General features: G+C 39.7%; 1 protein-coding gene and 1 long non-coding RNA gene across 6 annotated transcripts in view; one reads left to right on the top strand and one right to left on the bottom strand.

The window, feature by feature from the left end:
• The first annotated feature begins 488 nt into the window (after positions 1–488).
• Positions 489–8,989, top strand: LOC120309153. 3 transcript variants are annotated; one of them, XR_005557019.1, is made up of 3 exons: positions 489–661; positions 6,799–6,918; positions 8,594–8,989. It is a non-coding gene; the product is annotated as an uncharacterized LOC120309153 (long non-coding RNA). The 3 variants fall into 3 exon arrangements; XR_005557020.1 differs by having other exon boundaries at positions 489–672; XR_005557021.1 differs by lacking the exon at positions 489–661 and adding an exon at positions 3,551–3,662.
• Positions 8,990–10,038: 1,049 nt separating this feature from the next.
• Positions 10,039–24,585, bottom strand: part of DPYSL5 (dihydropyrimidinase like 5) — a 62,130-nt gene continuing 47,583 nt past the window's right edge. For 2 of the 3 annotated variants that reach the window (XM_039346072.1, XM_039346074.1), the window contains exons 10-13: positions 20,747–20,889; positions 17,866–18,073; positions 15,626–15,794; positions 10,039–11,877 (exon numbers count right to left, since the gene is read on the bottom strand). In XM_039346072.1, coding sequence (XP_039202006.1) covers positions 11,792–11,877; positions 15,626–15,794; positions 17,866–18,073; positions 20,747–20,889 — 606 coding nt within the window. In that variant the 3' untranslated portion in view covers positions 10,039–11,791. The remainder of the gene's footprint in view (positions 11,878–15,625; positions 15,795–17,865; positions 18,074–20,746; positions 20,890–24,585) is intronic. The other variant, XM_039346075.1, reaches the window with a different exon arrangement.

Raw genomic sequence — 24,585 nt, 5'->3', positions numbered from 1 at the left:
AAGGATTTATATTCCTTGCAGACAGATGGTCATTTGCATTCTTTTAGAGAGTCATTGAGGCCACTTGGAGGTTTATCTGTGTCCTCAAGGTCACCTGAGTAGTGCAAATGGGTGTGGAGCCTTCTTGGAACTGCTGAAAGGACTGCTGAAAGGAGATAGATGATGCCATATTTCCCCCTCCCCCTATTGAGGGAGGGCTGTTCAATTTTGACATAGATGGCCTCTTTGACCTCTTTTTTAAACCAGCAGTCCTCTCTATCCAAAATGTGGACTTTGCTGTCTTCAAAGGAGTGGCCTTTGTCTTTTAAATGCAGATGACTGCTGAATCTTGTCCTGATGGTCCCAAAATATCTGGAATGTATCTTGTTGAAGAAGGCTGATGTATTACATCATAAACCATGATAAAATAAGAAAAGTTCTTATAAATTATTCAGACATTTGTCAAGTCCTGCTAATCTAATCTTATTACCCTTTTTTGACAGGACAGCTATCTTGGTTGAGAAAGACACCAAAGGATTTTACATCAACCGCTTCATTGGAAGCCAATGTTGGGAGGACCACCAATTTCCTATTCAGAAATATAAAAGAAAATGATCAAGACTGGTACAAGTAGTTCTCGACTGACCACCACAATTGGGATAGAATTCCATTGCTTATTGAGGTAGTTATTAAGTGAGTCACACCCAATTTTACAATCTTTTTGCCATGGTTGTTAAATAAATCACCTTGGTTGTTAAGTGAATCACACGATCATTAAATTAATCTGACTTTCCCCACTGACTTTGCTAGTTGGAGCCAGCTGGGAAGGTTGCAAATGGTGCTTGAATTTTGATCATATGATCACAGGGACATTACAATGGTTGTGTGAGAACTAGTCATAAGTCGCTTTTTTTCACTGCCATCATAACTTGGTCATGTCATGATATATATGGTTGTAAGTTGAGGACCATCTATAAACTATTTCCAGATCAAAGATGGATTGTGGCTATTTGTGTGGGGAAGGCATAAAGCTTTGACATTGCACTGAGGCATGTTTTCTGGTTGACATTATTTGCCATTATAAGCCACAGTGCCAAGTCTGAAATCTGGAACAAAGTTCATAGTTTGAACCTTTTCTAATTAAGTTATGCATAGATGAGATCATAGTGATTAGAAAGCTATAAACAAAGGTAATAAAGCCAGCAGAGCATGAGGAAGGACAATCTGGAGTTCAGTGCAGTGCAGCTTTTTTAGAATTATGTCAGCTGAGGAAAAATGCTTGCGATGTTAGCGGATGAGACATATTGGAAGGAATTGCAAGAACCTTTGGATTGAAGGCAATGAGAGAGAGCCAGTTTGATATAGTTGTTAAGGCACCAAACTAGAAATTGGGACACTGTGAGTTCAAGACCCATTTTAGACACAAGGTCAGTTGGGTGACCCTGGGCCAATCACTCTCTCTGAACTCTAGAAAGAAGGCAATGCAAACCACTTCTGAAATCTTACCAAGGAAACTGCATGGATTCTCCCTCCCTCCCTCCCTCCCTCTTTCTCTCACACACAGAGACACACACACACAAACAAAAATTGGCAATAATATAATAAGTTATATAAAAATAAAAATTCACACTGCAACTAAATAAGGGACGAAATCCACCTTAAGCTTTCTTTTCTTCAAAACTGTTACTAAGTGATCATTGAACATTGCAAGATTACAGGAAAGTCTGGTTCCCTTACCTTATGTTACATAATACTCTTAATTTCTGTTTCCAAAAGTATAGAGAGTATGATTGTCTCCTCCACACGTATTCAGGGATCCCATGGCTTTACTGTCTCTGTCTCTGCATCAGGAGTGTTGGTGGCTGTGTTTCAAGTGAGCAGAGCAACTAGGTCTTTAGTTCTAAACAGTTGTGTATACCCACCCTGCTTGTCCAGCTCCATCTATATCTCAAAGCTCAAATTACAAGAGAACAGAAATGACCAGACTCAGTTCTTTTTTAGAAAGGAGCTGTGAATTTGTTGTTTCCAGTGGTGCTAAGAGGAGAAAAAGTTGGAGGCTGTGGATTTACTTAGGGTCTCCCTACCTTTTATCTCCTAATTCCACAAATGAATCCAAAACTCAGGCAAAGGCAAAAAGCTAGCTGACAAAATTGGGTTAACAAACCATACCCATCCAAATGGAAGGAAAGGGAAGGGAAGAGAAGAGAAGGGAAGGGAAGGGAAGGGAAGGGAAGGAAAGGGAAGGGAAGGGAAGGGAAGAGACGAGACGAGACGAGAAGAGAAGAGAAGAGAAGAGAAGAGAAGAGAAGAGAAGAGAAGAGAAGAGAAGAGAAGAGAAAGGGACCTTGGAGGTCTTCTAGTGTAGCCCCCTGCTCAAGCAGGAGAACCTATACCATTTCAGACAAGTGACTGTCTAGCCTCTTCTTAAAAACCTCCAGTGATGGAAGCCCACAATTTCTGAAAGCAAACTGTTCCACTGGTTAATTGTTCTCACTGTTAAGAAGTTTCTCTTTAATTCCAGGTTGCTTCTCTCTTTGGTCAGTTTCCAACCATTGTTTCTTGTCCTGCCCTCTGGTAATTTGAAGAATTATTTGACCCTCTCCTCTTTGTGGCAGCTCCTCAGGTACTGGAATACTGCTATCATGTCACCCTATTTCTTCTTTTCTTTAGACTAGCTAGCCAAGCCCAAGTCCTACAGCCGTTCTTCATATGTTTTAGTCTCCAGGCCTTTGATCATCTTAGTTGCTCTTCTCTAAATTTTTTCCAACTCTCAACATCTTTTTTGTGATATGGTGACCAAAATTGGCTGCAGTATTCCAGGTGTGATCTTACTAGGGTTTTTATAAAGCGGTAATAATACTTTGCGTGATCTTGATTCTATGCCTCTGTTTATACAACCCAGGATTGTATTAGCTTTTTTGGTTGCTGCTGCACACTGCTGGCTCATAGTTAAGTGATCGTCCACTAGGAGTCCAAGGTCCCTCTCACGGTTACTGTTTTTGAGCCAGGTTTCACCCAATCTGTACTTGTACCTTGATTTTTCCTGCCTAAATGTAAAACTTTGCTTTTTTCCACATTAAAATTCATTTTGTTGGATAGGGATCATTTTTCAAGTTTGTCAAGATCTTTTTGGATCCTGAGCTTGTCTTCAAGGGTGTTGGCTATTCCTGTCAGTTTAGTGTCATCTACTCACTCATCTAAGTCATTTATGAAGTATTGAAGAGCCTTGTGGTACCCCACTGCTTATTTCTCTCTATGTGGATGTAGTACCATTGAGGACTGCTTGTTGAGTACAGTTTGTCAGCCAGCTACAAATCCATCTGGTGGTGATGTTGTCCATTCCATCTTTTTCTAGCTTACCAAGAAGTAAGTTGTGATCTACTTTGTCAAATGCCTTACTGAAATCTAAGTATACTATGTTCACAACATTTCGCTGGTCTACTAATTTAATCACTTTATCAAAGAATGAAATAAGATTAGTTTGGCATGATCTGTTTCTAACAAATCTGTGCTGGCTACTAGTTATAACTTTGTTTGCTTCTAGTTGTTCACAGATCTGTTTTTTTATTATCTTTTCCAGGATCTTCCCAGGTATTGATGTTAGACTGATGGGTCTGGAGTTTCCTGGGTCTGTTTTTGTCCTTTCTTGAAGATGGGAACATCAGCCCTTTTTCAGTCCTCAGGTACTTCCTCATTGCTCCATGATTTTTGAAAGATATGGTGCAATAGTTCTGAGGTAACACCTGCCAGCTTCTTCAGAACTCTGGGATGTAATCTGTCAGGTCCCGGTGATTTATATTTGTCAAGGTTGGATAGGTGTTCTCTTGCCATTTTCTTGTTTATTTTAATTTTTGTTTCTAGTTTGTCTTTTGCAGGTTTTTTTTTTTTGGTATGTTGTGCTATAATTTCTTTTTGTGTGAAGACTGATGCAAAGAATGAGTTAAGCAGCTCTGCTTTCTCCTTACTGTCTGTTATTTCTTTGCCATCTCTCTTTAGTGGACCTACAGTTTCCTTGACTTTTTTCTTGTTATTAATATGTTGAAAGACTGTTGCAAGTCTTTGTTCGTTCTGAGCCTTTGCTTTCCTGACTTCGTCTTTGCATGTTCTGGCCGTCTGCTGATAATCAGCCTTAGTTATGTGTCCCTCTTTCCATTTTTTGTACTTGTCCTTTTTGTCTTTCAGTTTGTAAGAGAGATCTTTGTGCAGCCATGCTGATTTCTTTTTGACTTTTTCTTTTTCAGTGGTATTGTGCTGGACTGGGCTTTTATGATCGCATTTTTCAGAGTTTCCCACACTTCTTGAGTTGTTTACCCCTTTAGGATTTTCATCCATGGAATCTTTCCTAGGTTCTTTCTGAGTTTATTAAAATCAGCTCTTTTGAAATTTAAGACACTGGTTGGATTATTTTCTGTTGCTTATGTTTGCATTATATTGAATTCCAGTATGACGTGGTCACTTTCACCCAAGGTTCTGAACTTCAACTCCCTCTATCACTTCTTCTCTATTACTAAGAATTAGGTCCAGTATAGCTTTACTTCTAGTTCCCTCTTCCACCTTTTGAATGATAAATTTGTCGGCTAGGTTGGTTAGGAATCTGTTTGATCTCCCACTTGCTGCAGAGTTTGTCTCTCAGCTGATATTAGGATAGTTGAAGTCTCCTATTACTACTGTGATATGCTTCCTACATATATTTATTAACTGATGGCAAAGAGTTCACCTATTTCTTCTGATTGGTTGGGTGGCCTGTAATATATCCCTATGGCAATGTCACTTTTTTTCTTTTATAGTGACCCATATACATTCTGGAGGGATTTTATCTTTGATCATGTGCATTTCTGTAGATATGTAGTGTTCTCTTAGATATAGTGCAACTCCCCCTCCTCTTTTTGTAGATGTATTTCTTTTGAACAATTTATATCCATCCATCAGTACATTCTAGTTATGGGTTTCGTCCCACCAGGTTTCTGTAATGCCACTATGTCATGCCCACCCTCATGTGCTATTGCTCCTAGTTCACCCTGTTTGTTCTCCAAGCTTTGAGCATTTGTATATAAGCATTTAAGACTTTTATGCCTGTCCGTGGGTATGTTTCCTGCATCTCCTGATTGTTGTTGGAGTTTTTCTTTTTTCTCATCACTCCCTACTTCATTGTTTGTTTTCTTGGGATTTATGATTGGTTTTGTGTTCTAGAAATTCTAAAGATTGGTCACCCTTCCCCCTCAATTTTAGTTTAAAGCTCTTCTGATGAGTTGGACCAGTCTTTTTCCAAGTACATTTTTGCCTATTTTCGTGAGGTACAGCCCATCTCTTGCCAAGAGTCCTTTGTGTAGGAAATGAAGTCCATGGTCTTCATTCAGATGCATACTAGGATCCCTCCATTAGTTGAGTGCCTACATTTATTTCTACTTTCTAAAATCCAATGTGCATCTTTTATGTTTAGCTTTTTTAAAGGAACACATTGAGATAAAACACAATAAGAAATAACTAGAAAGATAATGAAAGTTAAAGAAAAGGCAGCAAAAAGGGGAAACAAGCAGAATAAAAATATTGGGTGGACATACCCACAGACCCCTACATAATTTAAGAGAAATTACAAACATTTTAAATATATGCATTCTATATTTCTATAGAAGTCTAAGAAAATTCATAGGAAAAGCAGAAGAATATTCATCCCTTATGCCACCTCTTCCTGTCCCTTTAAGTCCCAATAAGCATGGCAAAACAAAATCCAACAGAAGGACAAAAATCAAGGCCTGGTTCTTATCTACCCTAGGTAGTGCATCATTAAATACCTTTAGTAGAAGTTTAAAGCATTCTCTTCATTAAGACCTGGAAAGCAACTGCAATCCTCTTTTGCCTATCTACACCAAATAAAAAAGGAAGAACATTTGTGTGTTTTCTCTACAATCTTGCATGTCCTTGGGCATGGTTTCCCTTCAATATTTTGAGATACTAGGAAAACATTTAACTTTAAACATCTGCATCTGAAAGAATACTCAGTAGTGGTGTATATCAGCCTGTTTCTTTCTTTCTTGAACAACAGATCTGAGTATAACTTACTACCAGTCTGGAATTGTTTGGATTCAGTCTCCAAATGATGCTTCAGAGTATGAAGGAATATAAACACTATACGTCTACTCTAAAACATATGTGCAGATACATCTGGTCCTGAGCTCAAGCAGCTTCCCTCTATAGCTACTGCAGGATCCTGGGAAAGCATGAAGCTACTTTAAGGTGTTGCAGATAGGAAACAGGTTTGCAGCCCAAAGCCTATAGATTACAGAGAGTGCATATCATAGCCATAGCATTCAAAACAGAGGTGAACTCCATTATTAGAGAAAAAGTTACAGTATCAACAACAATGAAGGAGGTTGCTTGATGTTCATAAATAAGCTGGCAAAACTACGTTAATGTAGTTTGATGGATCAGTGAGACAGAATGCTGAGAAATATGCTTGCTTCATGGAGATAAAGTTAACCTGACTATTTGAGTTTGGAGGCAAATATTTCAGCTACATCGAAAGCTGATGGACTTTCAAAGTTTGCATGGAATCACTGTGACATTTTATTAGGACTGTCATCCCCCATTGCAAATATCTAGATGATCACCAGATGGGACCAAAACATCCAAAGTTTTATGCACGTGTTTGCTATCATTGGTGGTCATTGGATATTTGCAGCCCAGAAAGGCTAATCCTGATAACAAATCCTTACAATATTGCACATTTTACTTAGAACTTTAAAGAAACGCCAGGGCTGATAATGGAGTAGGATTACCTTTGTCCACATGCTGAATACATCTACTTCTTTTCATTCTTAGGGAGAAGTCCCCGAAGCAATCAGATTTGTGAGAGGTATGCTCACCCACTTTATTGAAAGAGAAACAGCGGACAGAAGTAAAGTGCTGTTATCTAGTGACTTCTCATGAAGATTGTGAAGGGTGAGTTTAAAATATTTCCTGAATGATAGGCTAACACAAATGTTTCCAGTTACAACACAACAAGCATATACAACTAAGCTGCTAGACTTTCCCTTCTCTGAACTCAAGTTGGAGGGAAAGGGAAAGGTCAAACTTGGTATAGAACCAGGTTTGAGACACTCAAGTGTTCAGTATTGGTAAACTTATCTGGCAACAGCCGGCAGCAACATTTTTCTTGATGGCTATCAGCCTTTAAAGGTAAACTAGGAAACCAAAATCATGTGAACCAATGTTACTTTTATTGTAAAGTTATACTAACAGAACCTTGCAGTCCCACCCTTTACCTTTGTGTGAACTAAGGAAGGGCTTGTCTGAGTTGTTTATGTAAGGCAAATATATATGTCTCAGGATAATGTTGCAGGATTCAGCCTGGGTTGGTCACTGGGGCCAAAGATGCTGGAGCCCATCCTCAGGGAATTTCTCTGTGTGCGTTGAGCTGTTGTGGGTGTGGAATTTATATGGTGCCTGTTGTGTGTAGCTTTTTAGATGTAGATTGGGGAGTTGATGGCTGGCCATTAAGTAGTTGGTTGTTGTTTCCTTGTGCTGCCAAGCCCCTGCTTCCTAAGTACTTGATAAGATGGGGGTAAATCTTCCTCCTGTCCCTCAAGGCTATTCCTCTATTCTCTACAGTGGCTGAATTCATAGAATGAGCTGGAATAATGGTAAATCAGGAGCCTTATGGGAAACTGAAAACACTTGTGTTGAGCATTTACCCAGTTGCTTAGCAGACTACATAGAAAGAAAGGGCAGAAAGAGTCCTATTTATGTTTCTTTGAATTTTCCATCTTTGCATAGTATAAAGTCTCAACATATAAAACGGTCGCCACATTCACACTGTATGTTGATAGTGAGATAGGCAGGGCATAAATTTAATAAAAATATGCAAAATTTGGTTAGTATTAACTTTGGCATTTGTATCTGTGTCTTAGTGTGTAAATCTATTATTTGATTAGATTATGGTTTATTGTATTGCACGCTCTCAGCAAATGGATTATTTCAGTAATCTAGATTAAATATTGTGTGTGAACTACAGCTATATTGTCATTTTATGGTGGGGAAAAAAGGACGTTTAAAATTGGAGGGGTTGTATAGAGATGCTTAGTATAGCAGAACATAGTTCAGAGAGTTTTACTGCCTTGGTCTGTCCTTGGGATTCCAGAATACAGTAGTTCATCATAATAGCAGAACCAGTGAAACTTAAACCTAAGGAAAAGGAAAAGAAAGTGAATGAAATTTCACGCCTTTCAATCCCAAAGAGGCAGTACTCATAGGACTGACACTGTTATCCCCTGATGAACTCAAAGGTATTCTCGTCACGGAAACAGACTCCAACTTCCAACTTTAATGAATGGTTTAGCTATACTTTTTTGGATGTGCTTTTTAATGTTTCGTGCATACATGTTTTCTTTTGTAGTTGTGTTTCAGAACAAGCCACACTCCCTCTTAATTATGCTATTCCAATCATATTTTAAGAGTATGTCTTGAGAAAGCATACAGCTGCTGCCTCATTTTTCCAGAGGTCTCCCATTCCTTCAAAGAGTTCATATCATCGAAGGAGACTGTTTATGCACGGTCTTCTAAGGGGAGGAAAGATAGAAGGATGAACAGAGCTATAAATTCTGTATTTTCTCTCTAGAAAATGAACCATAGAAAATTCATCAGACCAAAGCAAAGCCAGTGAAAAGAGCAGTAATCTTTCTACAGTATAAGCTACATATGCTTGTGGGGGTGTGTGTGTGAAATGTATTTCTGAATAAAAAGATGGTCAGCTTCTGCTCTCTGCTTCAAATCACTCCATTTCAAAGACACCTGCACAGTTTGGTTCAATGTGTAGAATGCAATTCTTTGTCCCCAAGTGTCCGGGGCTCCATGATACTATGAAAAGCACTGTTGTAAGATATAGAGACTTTTTCCTGAGGCCGCATTGAGACAGAAACGTGTAAAATGTGCCTTGCTACAGACTTTCCTCGTCTCTTCTCTTTGAGAGGACTGAGGATTACTTGCAAACCCACCATGAATTTTCAACTTATTATTTACCTGGGGGGGGGGTCTAGTCCCCTTCCAAGACCATCACTACGTGGCAACCCCAGCTGGGAACTTAATTATTTTCTGAGAGGGGAACCCTTGAAAAATAACAAGCAGTCAAGGAATACATTGTCCAGCCTGGGAATTGACAATTATGAATCAAGCGGTCAAAGTCTTCACATCCTAAGGAATTTTCCACATGAAGATATGGCTTGGGTAGTGGGCTGGAGCAAATATCTACATGAGATTGTAAATCAGTGTTAGAGTATGGATGTGTAGAGAATCTGGTTTAAGAATCATTTCCCAGATCTAGTAGAGATAAGATATTCAGGATTTAATTGGAGAAGCTGAGAAATTGACCATCATAGACTGACAGAGAGCTTTCAGGCTGGCAAAAAGATCTGCCTCTATAGAGGTATGAGAGAGTAACAGAAAGTAAAATGCAAATATATTTAGAAAATTCTAAATGGCATGACATATTATTTGAAATATTACCATTTACCATATGTGTCCACCCAATTTTAAATTATTATTAATAGGTTTTCCTCTTGATTCACTATTGCTTGAAACGCACAAGTCTACAGAAAGGGGTCTAGATTGTGGTACTGTGTTAGTGGTGATCTGTCATTCTTAGAAAAAGCACCTGTTTTGATTGTTTTGGCATGAAATGAAGACAGTTTTAAACAACTTCAAGATTTAGCAGGTTGCTATAGCTGATGCTTTGGTAATTATATAATGTTTAAGCTACATCACTATTAAAGCACCAGAGCCTGCAGTACTTACCAATTCATCCCCAAGAGCTAAGGAAGTTCAGACTTGATTATTTGGATGGGAGACCACAAGATGGAAATCCAGGGACTATAGGCTACATTGGGAAGAACATTCTGGTAGAAGACAATGGTGAACCATTTATGTAATCATTAAACATATTTTTCTTTTTTGAGGCTCTTTTCAACTACGAGTACTAAAAGTCAGGTGCATGGTTTCCACGTTGAGGTTCATCTTCTCCTTCCCTGCAATGCCAAAAGACTGGTTCTGAAGTACAGACCCAAAAACTTTGTATCATGAGAACAATCTTTAATGAGGAAACATATGCACTGCAGGTGCTAAAACAGTCATTACAAGACTATTCCAACATGTAACAGGGCAGGGCTGGCTGCCTTCACAAGCCGAGTCCTCCATTGCGGTCCTGGGAGCTGAGGACTCCGTCACGCTTGGCCACCCAGCTTCATATACCTATGGGTACCAACTATTGAGGGAAAAGTGCACAAGGAACAGTTCACATTTCACGCTATTTCAGAGGGAGGCATTAATGGGCCGAGGGTGGGGAAACGGAGGCTTCATGAGCCTCAACAGTCAGCCAGGTGGGCAGGTTAGCACCATCAGGTTGGGAGAGGATTGGAGGAAGGTTTCAGAGCACACATGCTTCGCTCAAGATATCCTATGGCTTGAAAGGCCAGTGAATAGCTCATATAGGAAAACCCTCCATCCCTCAGCATGGAGAGGAGAAAATACTCTGTCTCACTGAGTATTAAAGGAATCCTTTATCCCCAAGTTCAGAGTAAAGAAGGTGGCTGGTATGAGTAGATGGAGAAGCTGGTTCAGCCAACCCACACCAATCCCTTTCTGTTGTCAGTACTGATGGGAATCAACTTCTGCTCTGTTAGCTCCTCTTTTGCAAGATGAGGAGAAGAGGTACTAAAAGGACAGGACAACTAGGTTCTGCTGCTCTTTCACCCTATCCCCAGGCAGTAGGGGCTAGGATTATGGTCAAGAGGCTGATACAGTTGGACAGAACAAGCCTCTTCTTGGACAGAGACGTTTAAGAAATTGGAAATAGAAAAGCTTCAAGATATTCCAGTACTTTAAAAGAAAAAAAGCTACAAAGAATGAGCCATGAAGACAGTTGCTGTCTGATACAAGTCAATGGGAAGAGCAAGAGCTACCATCCTCCTCCCACTATAACCATAGACTATATTCTCTTACAGGAGCCAGGAAGACAGCTCTTTCTCCTATAACAGAGTGTGCCAAACACTCATTTTTACTTGGGGGGGGGGGAGGTACAGAAAAAAGAGATACCATTTGAGCTTGGTCATCTTCTATACAGTCCTCTCAAGAGCTTTCAGTTGAGAATATGGATAATAAGGGGCAGAAGCTCACAATTATTAGCAACATTGTCCTATGAGACAACAGACATAAAGGAGGTTTGTCTACCCTTGGATAATTCTTGGCTGATCCTCTTCCCTTGCACAGTAAATACAATGCCTGAATGGGGACCTCTGTCCTCCAACCCAGCTGAGCCCCACCCTAGCCTGGCCCACATCTCCCCCTTCTATCCTACTGCTAGTACACAAAGCACCTTTATTTCAGTATTTTTTTCCACGTGATGCACAAACAAGTCAAAATGTCACTTATCCAAAAACCCAACGTGCAAAACAGAAAGGAACTGGCACAGACAGACCCTCTTGGCCCTGTCCCCTCCCCAGGGCCGCCCCCTCTTCCCCCACAGTACTTGAGGGAGCTCCCACCTTCTTTAGGAACAAAGGCAGGTCTTCCCTCAGTGCATCACCTGGCACTTAGTACAGCTGTGGGGTGAGGAGAGGGATAGGGCCCTGTCGTCTCATTCCCACAGAGGGGAGCAGTTGGCTCCGCAGGGCACGGCATTGGGTGCAGGCAGCAGAGTGCTTGCCCGTGTCAGTGGCTCCGGTGAAAAAGGTGTGGCTGCCTTGAGCTCGCAGGGTGTTGGTGGCAGCCAGGCAAGTGGGGGTGGAGATGGTGTCCTTAGTTGGGGGACAAGTCTGGAGGGTAGCTACCAAATGCCACTAGACCTGCCTCCGGGGGGAGCGAGAATCCGGGCCGAAGCTCGCTTTGGAACATGGTCATCGATTTGAGAACCTGTAGCAAAAAAAAAAAAGGAGACAGAGAAGATGCAGAGTCAAAAGCAAATTGGCTAAGGCGAAATCACATACCAACTATCCTGTCCCTACAGGGTCATTACAAGGACCAGGAGAAAAATCACCTGCATTTATAATTTAATTTTTATAAAATAATTTATTTGAAGCCATCTTCAGTAGAAAGCAAAATAGGACATGTGTGAATGAAAGGATAGATTCAGATTAGCTTTACAGAGCATGATTCATGAAGAGAGATTTCAAAGAGTTCCTTAATTTTATCATTAATAAAGTTTTGTGAAAGTCCATAATTCTTCATTGTGGAATTTCCAGCACCCAACTTTGTAGAGTGGAACCCATAGATTTCCCACCCACTCTCAGTTTCATAAAAAGGCTATTATAAGTAATATATATGAAGTGATCTGGAATTGGAGGAGCTCTCTGTGATTCTCTTGTCATGGTCAGATCTTGCCCTGGTAACCATGAGGTTTTTCTGACACTGCCCCCCTGCTGTGGAAAGGAGCCATTAGAACAGTTCCTCCTTAATGACTGATAGACCCAGAAAGGTTCCAGAGCGAGCTAGGGATTGTCCTAACAGTTTGCTTCATTATCCAACTGAGACCTTAAGTGCTGCTTGGAATGTGAAAGCCATTTTGGCCTGGATTGGATTGTACCCATGTGACCTCTCCTTCCCATGGATCCCGTTGCTCTCTGCGGTTTATGAGGGACCTGAGGGAAATGAAATGGGAAAAGACACAAAGAACCACTGCAGGGCATTGAAGGATTAATTCAATCAAACAGGGATAAAAGCCTCTATTAAAGTGGTAGGGGCAGTGAAATAGCAATATTTTCCAGCCCTTATTGTGTTTGCTGATTGCTATCTAGAGCAGAGTTCTGCAACCTTTCTGGCTTTGTGGCCCAGCCAGGGTGGAGGGGAGAGCAAATGGAGCCCGTGTGCATGTGCTTGGTTGCTGCTCATGCAAGTGGGGATGCCCATGTGCATGCTTGCGTGCCATTTCTGTGGCCCAGTTCCAAACAGCTCCAGCAGTGGGCCATGGCCTGGGGGTTGGGGACCCCTGATCTAGAAGCTTTGTTTTGAGTGACTTGAACCCTTCTGGAAAAGGAGAACCCAGAAATTAATCTGCAAGGTTGGGTGAAGGAATTTTCAGAGCTTCTATCAGACAAAATGGCTCAGATTCGTTCCCTGTTAGATACCAGTCTTGGTGCAAATCTGATGGAGATGTCTGGGGCACATTCTGGGAATAAAAATCTGTTGGGTCTGAGGAAGGGGACAAGGACCTTTAAACTGCAAGGTCAGCCGCCTGCTCCCTCCTGCTGCACCTGCCCATCCCATCCATCATCCCATCAGATACAGCAGGAGCGCCCGCCTGGGCCCCATCTGCGGAAGAACTCCATCAGATGGGTCCTAGAGCCTTTTCTGTGGTAGAACCTGCCTTCTGGAACACCATCTCTCCTGAGGTTAGATCAGCCCAACCCTTCTGGCCTCCCAGAAAGCCTTCAAAATGTTTTTTTTCTAGCAAGCCTGGGGACTACTAATATAGTGATCCTGCATGTTGTCTACATTTTATTGTTTACATTTTTCTGCCTGTGGTCTTGTTTTATTATGTTTATTGTTTTGATTGCTTTAATTGTTCATAATTGTTTTAGCTGGTTTGCAGAACGTTTTTGATTGTTGGTTTTACTGCACACCACCCAGAGTCATTTTATGTGAGATGGACAGCCATATAAATTTGACAAATAAATAAATGTATAATCTAGAAGACAAGATATGTGCTGAAATGTAATAGGCACCATAAGAGACATATTGCAAATAATTAATCTGAACATTTTATTTTGCATAAAGAACCAGAAGGAAGCCTGAACAGTGGCCATAGTCTAGGTGATGGAGAAAGACAAACTTGTTTCTCTTTTCTGGCCTACTTAGGGACTACATCTTGGAAGCAATTTCCATTTCAATTTAATTTTATGTAACAAAAATAACAGCTTTAGAGAGATTTTTGTTGGAATATAACAAGAAGTGAGACAGCAACACCTAAACAATGTTGATTGTTATGAAAAAAATCAAACAAGGTCAGATCTATTGGAGCTGGATAGGACTCCATCAAAAATCCCAAAGTTTTCAAAAATTGAAAACATCTTGGAAAAAAGTAACATCATTTACACTGTTAGCAAAGAAAGTACATAGATGTGTCCATGAAATCAGCAAAGAGCTGAGCTTCAATTGAGGTGATACAAAAGCAGTTTCTTCCATTTGTGTAATTAGTATCTGCTTTCAGAGCTAAAATAAGACAGCAGCCTTAATGTTTGGGAAGATCGCAAACTACATCTTTGCTTTCCATTACAGATTATAAATCCAGACTTGCCAGACTAAACCATCTGGCTTCCAAGGAGGATTGAAAGAAAGAGCTTTTCCTAAAGCTGATGCTATTCTGCCCTTCAGTGTCCACAGTTGGTGATTGTGCTGATTTCCCTTCAGCTATGTTTTTCCTCTGAAGCTGGTATGTGCAGATGATCCAACAGAAATGTCAGTTCTGCTTTGGTTGTTTTGTGCATACCAGAAGGGGAGAGCTGAAGTTGGTTCTCGAACAACCATCATTTATAGAGCTACGGCCAGTAGCACTTAGACGTATATAGCGCTCCATAGTGCTTTATAGCACTCTCTGAGCAGTTTACAAATGTCAGCATATTGCCTGCAATAATCTGGGTCCTCATTTTACTGACCTTGGAAGAATGGAAAGCTGAGTCAACCTTGAACTGTTCAGGATCAAACTCCTGGCAGTAGGCAGAGTTAGTCTGCAATACTGCATTCTAACCCCTGTGCCACCATGACTCCTTATACTATAGTATTGGTATATGTTTTGCTGAAATTTTTGGCTGGGTTCACATAATATATCAATCCTAAATTAGCAAAATTGATATCTTCGTAGAAGTGCTACATTGAAACAAAATACATTTACAGCTGATTCACACAACCTGTTAAGAAAGTAGTTGGATTTGTTGACTTGTGGAATCACAAACTCTTCAATCCCATTTTAGCTGCTGCTAGTGGATTGTATGAACATAGCCTCTGTTTTTATATTGCAAGTTATTTTGGAAAGACTCTGGCCTTGGAAGGTTACTAAGAAATGCTTTATGCAAAGAAACATACAAAACCAACTTGCTACTTTAATGCAGTCAAAATACTCCAATAGGCTATTCTTTCTCAAGCTCTTGATTCAATCTTATTCCAGATAGTTGTAGTCAAATAATTTTACTTTCCTCTTTGACACATACAGTATCAACTTCTGCCTGCTCTTCCAATCTTCCTTCTTATCTCCTTTAGCCAATATAGAAGTTCTTCCCCCCCCCCCATGAAAAACATCACACATTCTCTAAAAAAGCCAAGACAGGACTAGGAACAGGCAGTGTAAGAATCAAAGTAAATCAGAATGGGAATTAACTGTTTAGAAGCAAAGGCATGGAAGGATGGGGGGTGGGGGATGCTCAGGACCAGAACCCAGTCCTAACACAGAAGTCTGGTCCCATAGGTAGGCTGTATAAAATCAGGCAATTCTTCTAAGGAAGGACTTGGAAAGTATCCCTGGATGGGGAGCAAGGAGGAAGCAAAGAATACATGAGGCAAAGATATAGAGGAGGAAGAGAGTAATGCTGGCAAAGGAGCATGAAGGGTGGGCATGGTCTGCCATTTTGCTGTCTACCCCATAAAAGACTTGCTCCAGCCCCCTCCTTACCGGAAAGGCTGAAGCCGGACTCGTGGAGGTCCCTCATGCCCCCATGTCTTGTGACCGGCCGAGTGGGGGTGTCTGCAAGTGGTGTCCCCGTCTCTTTTTTCCCAGCGTGCACAACCATGGCTACGTCCCCCAGATATGGGGTGCGGTCCACGCCTTTAAGCTTTAAACTCTAATTAAAAAAAAATACACAAAATAAAAGTCAGCTTTGGCCCTCCCCAAAATACTATCTGTGGAAACTCATAATCTTTGGAGAGGCAGGCCTTAAGGAGTTAGACGCCTAGTGTGAGAAATCCAGATTAATCCTTTGGAGTGGATGATGGGGTTAAGACAAGTGTGAACAAATGGCCCAGGCAGGCCCTCTTTGGCTGGATGAGGAGAAGCCAGCTGCCTCTGGCCAGAATCTGATTTAGTCATCTGGATCTTGCACATGCCTGATAGTTTTGGGATGGGTTTCACTTGGAGAGGAAATTTTGCTGGGTTGCCGTAATAACAAGCACTACCATGATGGCAGGATCTATGCTAGCTTCCTCTGAAGATATTTTTTCTCTAAGATTCACTCACTTTTACCTGGGTTTTATTTTATTTTTATTTATGAAGAAAATTTATATGACTGCCCAATTCACAATGACTTCAGGCAGCTTACAGACTACAGAATTAATTAAAGCCCATCCCTCTGGTGATAACAATCAATTTACAATAATTATTCTCCAAAATATACATGAATCTCTTATTCCCAATATATCCCTCCTCACTTTGAAACTGTCCCCTAGCTGATCCACTCTCTGTTTCCATATCTGTATTTCTCTTTCTCCCTGTATTCTTCCTTCCCATATGCAACACTTGATTTTTTCCTTATAAAATTAAAGCTAATTTTATGTGATGGAAAAAGAAAAAGGGGTGACCAGGTAGAAGAAGGCTGAGAGTTTCCTCTGTTCTCCCGCCCTGTGATCATACTAAGTTTGTTCTGGGTTGCACAGCCTTATCCTTTGGATCTCTTCATTGCATTTCAGAGTGCCCGAATGCTGGAAAGGCAGTGGCTTTTAGCTATGTGTCTGAAGGAGTAGAACCACAAGGCACTGAACTTTCCCTTCTCACCTGGACAATCAGAGAGGTTTCAAAAAATCTAATCTTGCTTCGAAGCTTGCATCTTACTTGAATAAATACTGATACTGCACCACACCAATCATGCCCATCTACCTTCTGATCTGAAGATGTAAATCATTCCTCCCAGTGTAATCTCTTCCTCCTCTGGAATCTTCCTTCTGCTTAGCAAGTACCTAGTGAACTTCTCTTTTCTTTTTCCCTCTATTTCTGTCAAGTCTCAGTAAATATGTGAAGTCTGGGCATGGCCAATTTTCTTTTTATAGGAAGAAGTCTGTAACTTTGCTTTTTAAAATCCCTTGAGATCACTTTCTGCAGTTGTTCAGAAAATCAGAAACTTCAATGTGATGCACACAAACCTGTCGCTCCAAATGGTTGCTTCCACCAGTATTTTCCTGAAAACAATTATGCTCCAGAAACCAATATCCGTAGTATTTCTCTAAGCAGAACCCCCCTCATTGTGGAGAACTTGTTCTGCTCAACCATCTCCACTTCCCCCAAACCATTTCTACTTTCCTTAGCAGCAGGAAGTACTTTGGGTTCTGTCGAGTAATTCACAGGTGATTTAGCCACCAACAATTCCTAATCATTTTATGTGTTATGGATTATTGCCAGCGTTAGGGGTAACATGCAACATTTGTTAGGGAACATGATCCGGTAAATGTAACTGCAGTCATGTCCTATTGTGGCTGTCTTGAAGTTATCTAGTTGGCTGCTGTGGGAAACTGGATGTTGGCCATATATGTTTTTACATTGGTCTTTGGCCACTGATCCTTTTAGTATAACAAAAATGCATTTTTATTAGCAGTTATATTGCTCCATCGCTATGCCTTTACCGCACATACATGGCCTTGTTTGGCAACTCTTACCTCATTTTCTAAACAGCAAGGCATTGTTGCAACCATTCACTATGCTAAGGGGATTACTGTGCTCAGATCATTTTCGCAATGATATTTTTATTCACTGGGCACTCTTCTGCACCAACCTTTCATATTGTAGCTCTTTTGTCATGCTGAGGACTGATTTGCTACCAGACAATGTGAACTTATGGAAAAGAGATAAGCAGTGCAGGGAAATCCCTCCCAACCCCACTTAGTCACATGTCTCCTGCCTGCCTTTTTGCTTGTCCCTTTTGGTACCTTTTCTCGCTGCACCAGTTTCTTGTACACAGAGTCTGGAAAGGAGCGGAGAGGGCAGAACTTCCCGGTGCCTTCAGCACACATAAAGACTCCATTCTCATAGACAACACGCCCGTGGCTTATAGTAACTAGTGGTACCCCGTGGCAGCGCATGTTCTCATACAGGTTCACATCACCACCCTGGACCTGGGTACTGGCTGAGATGGTCCTAGGAAAGAGCAAAGAGCACTGAGATCTGCAGGGAACTGGCTATACTATCTTAGCACTGACAGCATCTAGTTGTTTCCATTTCTAGGATCTCCTAACTTAAAGGAATGGGATCATTGTCCATCAGCTTTACTTGATTTCAAAGCATGAGGGTAGAACCACTCCAATGCTTAACAAGTATAAATCAGTGTACAAAGTCAAAATGAGGCGAAGGAAATTCAAATAAAGGGCAAATTACTTATCCCAGTAATTTTCTGGAAACTTCTTTTTCCTTTCTAATTTTCCAAAATTCTCATAATCTGAGTTGTTAAAAGATGTAACACTGCTCCCATCATCTTCAATATCAGGAGGAACATCTGAGAAGATTCTTAATGTCTTAATGTAAGCTTGCTGATTTCAGAAAGTTCAGGGAACCAAGTCAGTTCTTCCTTTCTATTGACATAAACATCTGGGGATTTTCAAGGGGTCAAACTTTAACAACATCTGTCCTGAGAACTTATAAATCAGGAAGTGGCTATGCCTATACAACATGTTTAATCAGTTCAGCTGAAAGCTTAGTTGGCTTAGTTAGCTTTTTAACATGACTTAAAAGACATTGGATCAGGATATTCTTATTATGATTTTTATATAACAGTATCTAGATATTATTATTTTGCTTTAATTAACTGTATTTTCTTTATAGAGTTGTACTTCGTGTATGATTGGACTGAATATTTCTTTTTTTATTCACAGACTTTACGTTTACATCAGGGGTCTTCAATCTTGGTCATTTTACGGCTTGTGGACTTCAACTTGTAGAATTCCTCAGCCAGCCATGCTGGCTGAGGAATTCTGGGAATTGAAATCCACAAGTCGTAAAGTGACCAGGGTGGGGACCTCTGGTTTAGATTATACTGACTGCTGCAAATTTGGAATAAAACTCCATCAGATATAAGAGGACAAGTCTAAGTAAATAAGTAATAAGTCTATTATTTATTCTTATTTGGCTTATTTGGTTTTTACTATCTTTCTTTAATAATATTTATTGGTGTTACATGTAATTCTCATGAAAGCCATTGTATACATCTTAATTTAAGAAGAGAAAGGTAGGTAGGTAGGTAGGTAGGTAGATAAACAAACAAACAAATAAATGCAGTATCTTCCTGAAAAAAAATAGTCAGCAACTCTGTCAAATTGAGTACCTCAAAGAAGGAACTTCATTGAATGGCTTCATAATCTAGCATTATCATTAATCCAGCCTGACAGTTTTCTGCTTTTTGCAAATAAGCAGTCTGGTCTAACCTATTGAAACATCATTCTTGACACTGGACTAATTCACGTGGAAGAACCACAGGCTTCTGGTTTTATTTTGATTGTTACTGGAATATGGATTAAAATTCCATTCCATCTGCAGCTAGGTCCTGGAAACTTTGAATAGATTAAAGTACTTAGGGATTTTTTTAGAATAAGACATGCTATACAAATGTTTTCAGTAAAATAATTTTAAATTTATGCCACATAGTACATAGTCCCATCCTATTGATTAGTGAGTCCTCTTTTGTCTAGTAATTAGATTGACATATGATTGTTTTTTGCATTATTCATAGAAACACTAATTCAAATATTCATGATATTATAATGCTAAGCCATAAGGTTGCCTTGGGAGCAAATTTTCTGCCCACAGGCTCTACCTTTGAGAGGATCAGGTAGCAATATTTTCTGTGGCTATATGGTTTTATTATCTAGCATATGGTACCAAGATCCTGTGCTGATTAAAGGGGTGGATTGGCACTGGTTAGATCCAGGTTTTAGTCCATTCTCAGTCACAGAAACTCATTGGGTGACTTTAGAACTCACTTTTTTTCACTTAAACCTATCTCACAAGACTGTTGTTGTGGGGGGAAATCGGGGGATGGGGCATTACATATGCCACATTGAATTCCTGAATGAAAATAGGATATACATTGCTTAATGAAATTATGGACATTGATCATTCAATCAATATTTCGATACTGCAGTTAATGTCTTCTCTTCCAACAGCTTACATGGCAGTTAGAAGGAGTAGCACAGGTTCCCAACTACCTATCATTCATCCCCTTGGTCATTTCCAGTGGTATAAATAGTTAAGCCAGGAATTGCAGTGACTTTGGGGTCCCTGGCACAAAGGGCCTCACCTCGATCTTCAGTGTTTAAAAAAATGAGACCTGACTGTGGCCTGCTCCAAGGCAACATCTCCTCATACAGCAGTCTAAACATTTTATCCTGCACAGTGGATAGGGCTGGTGAGATGGGAAGAAGCAGGGTAAGTATGGCAGACAACTGAATTCCCTAGCCATCTTCCACACATCTGAAAACAGTCAACATTGAGAAACACTGAATTAGAGGGACCTCTAGATAACAGCAAATAACCACCAAACCTCTCTTTATTCCCATCTGACACTCATCCAGATTCTTGAAGATCAGATCCAGCAGCCCTAAACCTGCTGGTGCTATCCATTGGCAAGAGAGTTCCTGAGTCTTCCTATTGCTGCCAATCCTCCCTGAAAATGACTTTTGTGTGTAAGCCTGAGCATCAGAAAAGAACCTAGTGGCTTCTCTAATGACTAATGTTGGGATGTTCTGCATCTGAAATTTGCACATTTGTTAGGACTATGGCTATTCCTCTCCTCCCAATCCCATCTTCCCCAATGCTTACTTGGTGGCCTCAGGGTCCCACACAACTACGTCTGCATCGGCTCCAGGTATGATGCGGCCCTTGCGAGGATACAGGTTGTAGATCTTGGCAGCATTAGAGCTGGTGATTGCCACAAAGCGGTTCTCATCCATCTTGCCCCCTACCTGCAAAGGAGCAGAGTCAAAAGATTCAGTTCCTGCTCAGGATGAGTTTTAGAGTTATACAGTGGTGGTGTTAAATAATTTGGTCTGGGTAAAGGGACTACACTCTCGGGGAAGGGGGTAGGAATTGGGTTGCAGGCACAAAATATCTCTTCACAAGTCATCCCCATATAGGAACAAGAAATGTTTGCTATTTCCTGCTTACTCTCTTATATGAACCTTTGCTTCTTGCTCAACTGTTCATTTGCAGTTTAGTTTTTCCTCAAATGCTGTGTTCTTTTCTTCTCTTTCCCTTTACTAAGGCCCAGCTTTTAATCTGGATGATAAAAGGATATGTAAAGGTGCAAGTATAGGGCTACAGAAGCCGTTCAGTTGCCTCAGACTGTGAGATGGATGGCAAATAAATTTAATAATAGTAATAATAGTTACAGGGAACTGCCTTTTCACAAAGATTGTGCCCAAAGGACAGATTTGAAAATATCAACCTGTTCTTAGGCCCATTGGGGACAAATGGCTTTAAAGACTGTGCTTGTGACAGAAAGCAGGAAGCTATAAAAGAATGGCATAGAAATACTAGGTAGGATTCCGCTATACTGTAAGACGCAAAATAGCAATTATTTATTGAATGCATTTGGAATCAGACAAAATAAGTCTTGGCGATTGCCAATAAAAGAAAATAATTCTTTTCTTTAATAATAAAATACAAAAAGACTATAGTGGTTGCAGTGTATAACTTGGACCCTGCTAATTTTTGAACCAGTCACTTTTCCAGCTTACTTCTCAAGTTTGTATTGAAATAAAATTGGAAAAACCACTTATATAAGCCACTTAAGCTGTCAGAGAAAAGTCAGAATATCAGTGAATACATGAATGAAAATATAAAGAAAAGTAGTAACAAATAAATCCAGTAGCAAAAAATCCAATAATTAATAAACACTTAAAACAGCATTGTCATTTTAACAGGTGTTACCATGTATGAGGCTTAATAATTAAAATTATTTTTATCAACTTTTAGTAATGTATGAAAGCACTTCCAGATACATAGAAGATACCTTTTTCATATAGTAATTGGCTGCCTTCTCAACTAATAAAAAGAAAAGAAAGCAGTGTAATTATTCCTGTAGAGGATTCTTTTGAAAACAGAGAATTTCCTTGGGAAACCTAAGCACAAGATAACAGCACCTGATTATTCTTCATTCCCCTAGAGTAACTTCTATTCACAACACAATGTATTTTTTTCTTAAATTAGAGAACAGGAATGTAGCCATTGCCTATTCTGTTTACAAAGCAACTTATCTGCTCTAAGAGTGAAGCAAAAGGAGCTTGCCAACTGAGAGCCATTGGGAGGAACATACTACAAAGATAAAAATGGAGGCTGAACATTAAATTTATGTGTGCAGCTGCAACTAAGACCCTGAAAAAACACTCCAGAGAGGGAGAACAGAGTAAGAGGCAACTTCAGGAAGCATGGAAAGAAAGGGAGAGTCATTTGAGCAACACAATTCAGATCTGGAGAATTTCCACAAAAGAATGAAATAAATCCTTACCAAAACAATATAGAATCTTAGAGAACCTATGTGCAAAAATTAAATAATTTATTAGATTTCTAAGAAATAAACTTTAGGACTCTTGGTCTCCAGAACATTTTCACTTCTAGTTCTATAAGGAAGAAGGTATATTGCAAGTTAACTGTCATATATTTTAAAAATTATCATAGAACCACAAAATATGCTGTGATTTTTGAAAATGTGAAGTTCTAGGAAAGTATATTCACATAATGTTCCAAAGGCTACAATTCAGCTTCAGAGATATTTTCTAGAGATGACATTCCACAATAAGAATGCCACAACCAAAATGGCTCTCTCTGTAACACCTTGGGTAACTGCATCTCTTTGGAGTAAGTCATTCAGAAAGGTCCTTTGAAGATGAACTTGAATTGACAAGCAATGACAAGACTGTGAAACCAAAATAATGGATTCTTACTACATAACAGGATAAATCATCTACTTCACAATTCAGCCTTCTCCCACATAATAACCGAAAAGGCTATGGCTACTGAGCTGAAGGGAGGGCTGTCTTGCTCATTGAAAAGCTTGCAAGCCACAAGTGTGTCTCAGAGCTTTTCCAATTAGTTGTGACCTCTATATCACAGCTGTCACTGGCTCTGAAAATAGAAATTTCACTATTCAAATCTAAACCATGTTACCTGAAGACTGTGTATTTGAATAGAAAGAAGAGCACAGAAATTGCAAAAAAGTGCAACTGCTTCCTCAACACAGTATCAGCAAAATGGCTAATGGGAAATTCAATACAAAAAAGACAAGTGTACTCTCAAAGTTAAAAATGGATCAAATGTTAAAAATGGATTAAACTAGAGATCAGTTTAAATTTTTTTTCCTGATAAAAAACATTATTAACAGATAGGTATCGGAGATCCAGAAGAACAAGACTTGCTGAAGAAAATCAGCACAGCTTTTGAAAAGCTAACTCTTATTACACTGTTCTGCTAGACTTCTTTCAGCATATCAGTAAGTAAATAGGTAGGAGAAAACTGATAAGATATTATATAGTTGGAGCTTTAAAAAAAACCTTTTAAGTTTTTCACCAAAGGCTCCAATCAAATTAACCTGTTAGATAAGAGCACAGGTCTTTTCATCTGGCTAACAAACTGTAAACAGAAATAATTTTTAAAATGGAAAGATATATATAAGATGAACGAACGTCTGCAAAGTTCAGCATTGGCAATCTGTTTTAGTATTTATTTGGAGTTAAGAGTGAGCAGAGAGAAGGCAATTTTGTTGATATCACAAGTAATTCAGGATGGAAAAATTAAAAAAAAAAGATTACAAAGAGCTTCAAAAGGATATCTTCACATTGGTTTAATGAGCTTTAAAATAGCCAGTACAGTTCAATGTAAGTCAGTGCAAGGGGTTGCATACTGAAAGAAAACCCCACAAATCTGAATTAGCAAAGATACACAAAAAAGTTCTTGGAATCATGTTCTATAACACAGTGCAAAGTCCAACCCAGTATACAGCTGCTGTAAATAAGGTGAATTCCTAGGCTAAAATCTCTAGCAAAGATACTGAAAATAAAACTGAAGCATGATAATGTCCTTGTAGGGCTGCATTTGAAGGAATGTCCCATTCTGGTCACTTGACATCCGAGCACTGGTACAGAAACAAGCACTGAAAATGATGAATGGAATAGTTCCTCTAAAAAAGAAAACTGAAAGATATATAATATTGGGGTTTTCATGGAAAATGTAGATAGCAATACGGATACAGTGCAGGAAAATTCAGGTCCAATAAAAAAAAGTATTTATTTGTATATTTATTTATTTACATAGTTCTATGGTATTCAGTGTCATCAGATGTAGTGATGGCTGCAATTGCAGATAATTTAAAAAGAGAACTAAGAAATTCATGGAGACCAGGTGCCCAATGGCTACTACAGATAGTCCTCGACTTTGTTTGTTTAGTGATTGTTCAAACTTATAACAGCACTGAAAAAAGTGGATTACAACCATTTTTCACACATGACCCCATTACATTCAGATGCTTGGCAACTGGTTCATATTTATAACGGCTGCAGTGTCCCGGGCTCATGTGACCATCTTTTGCGGCCTTCTGACAAGCAAAGTCAATGGGGAAGCCAGATTCACTTAACAACCGTGTTACTAATTGAACAACTGCCGGG

The sequence above is a fragment of the Crotalus tigris genome, unplaced genomic scaffold, assembly GCF_016545835.1.
Source record: "Crotalus tigris isolate CLP2741 ecotype Arizona unplaced genomic scaffold, ASM1654583v1 scf7180000017987.690289119674:8195010, whole genome shotgun sequence".
NCBI lineage: Eukaryota > Metazoa > Chordata > Lepidosauria > Squamata > Viperidae > Crotalus > Crotalus tigris.
This window is presented reverse-complemented; position numbering and strand designations above follow the sequence as displayed.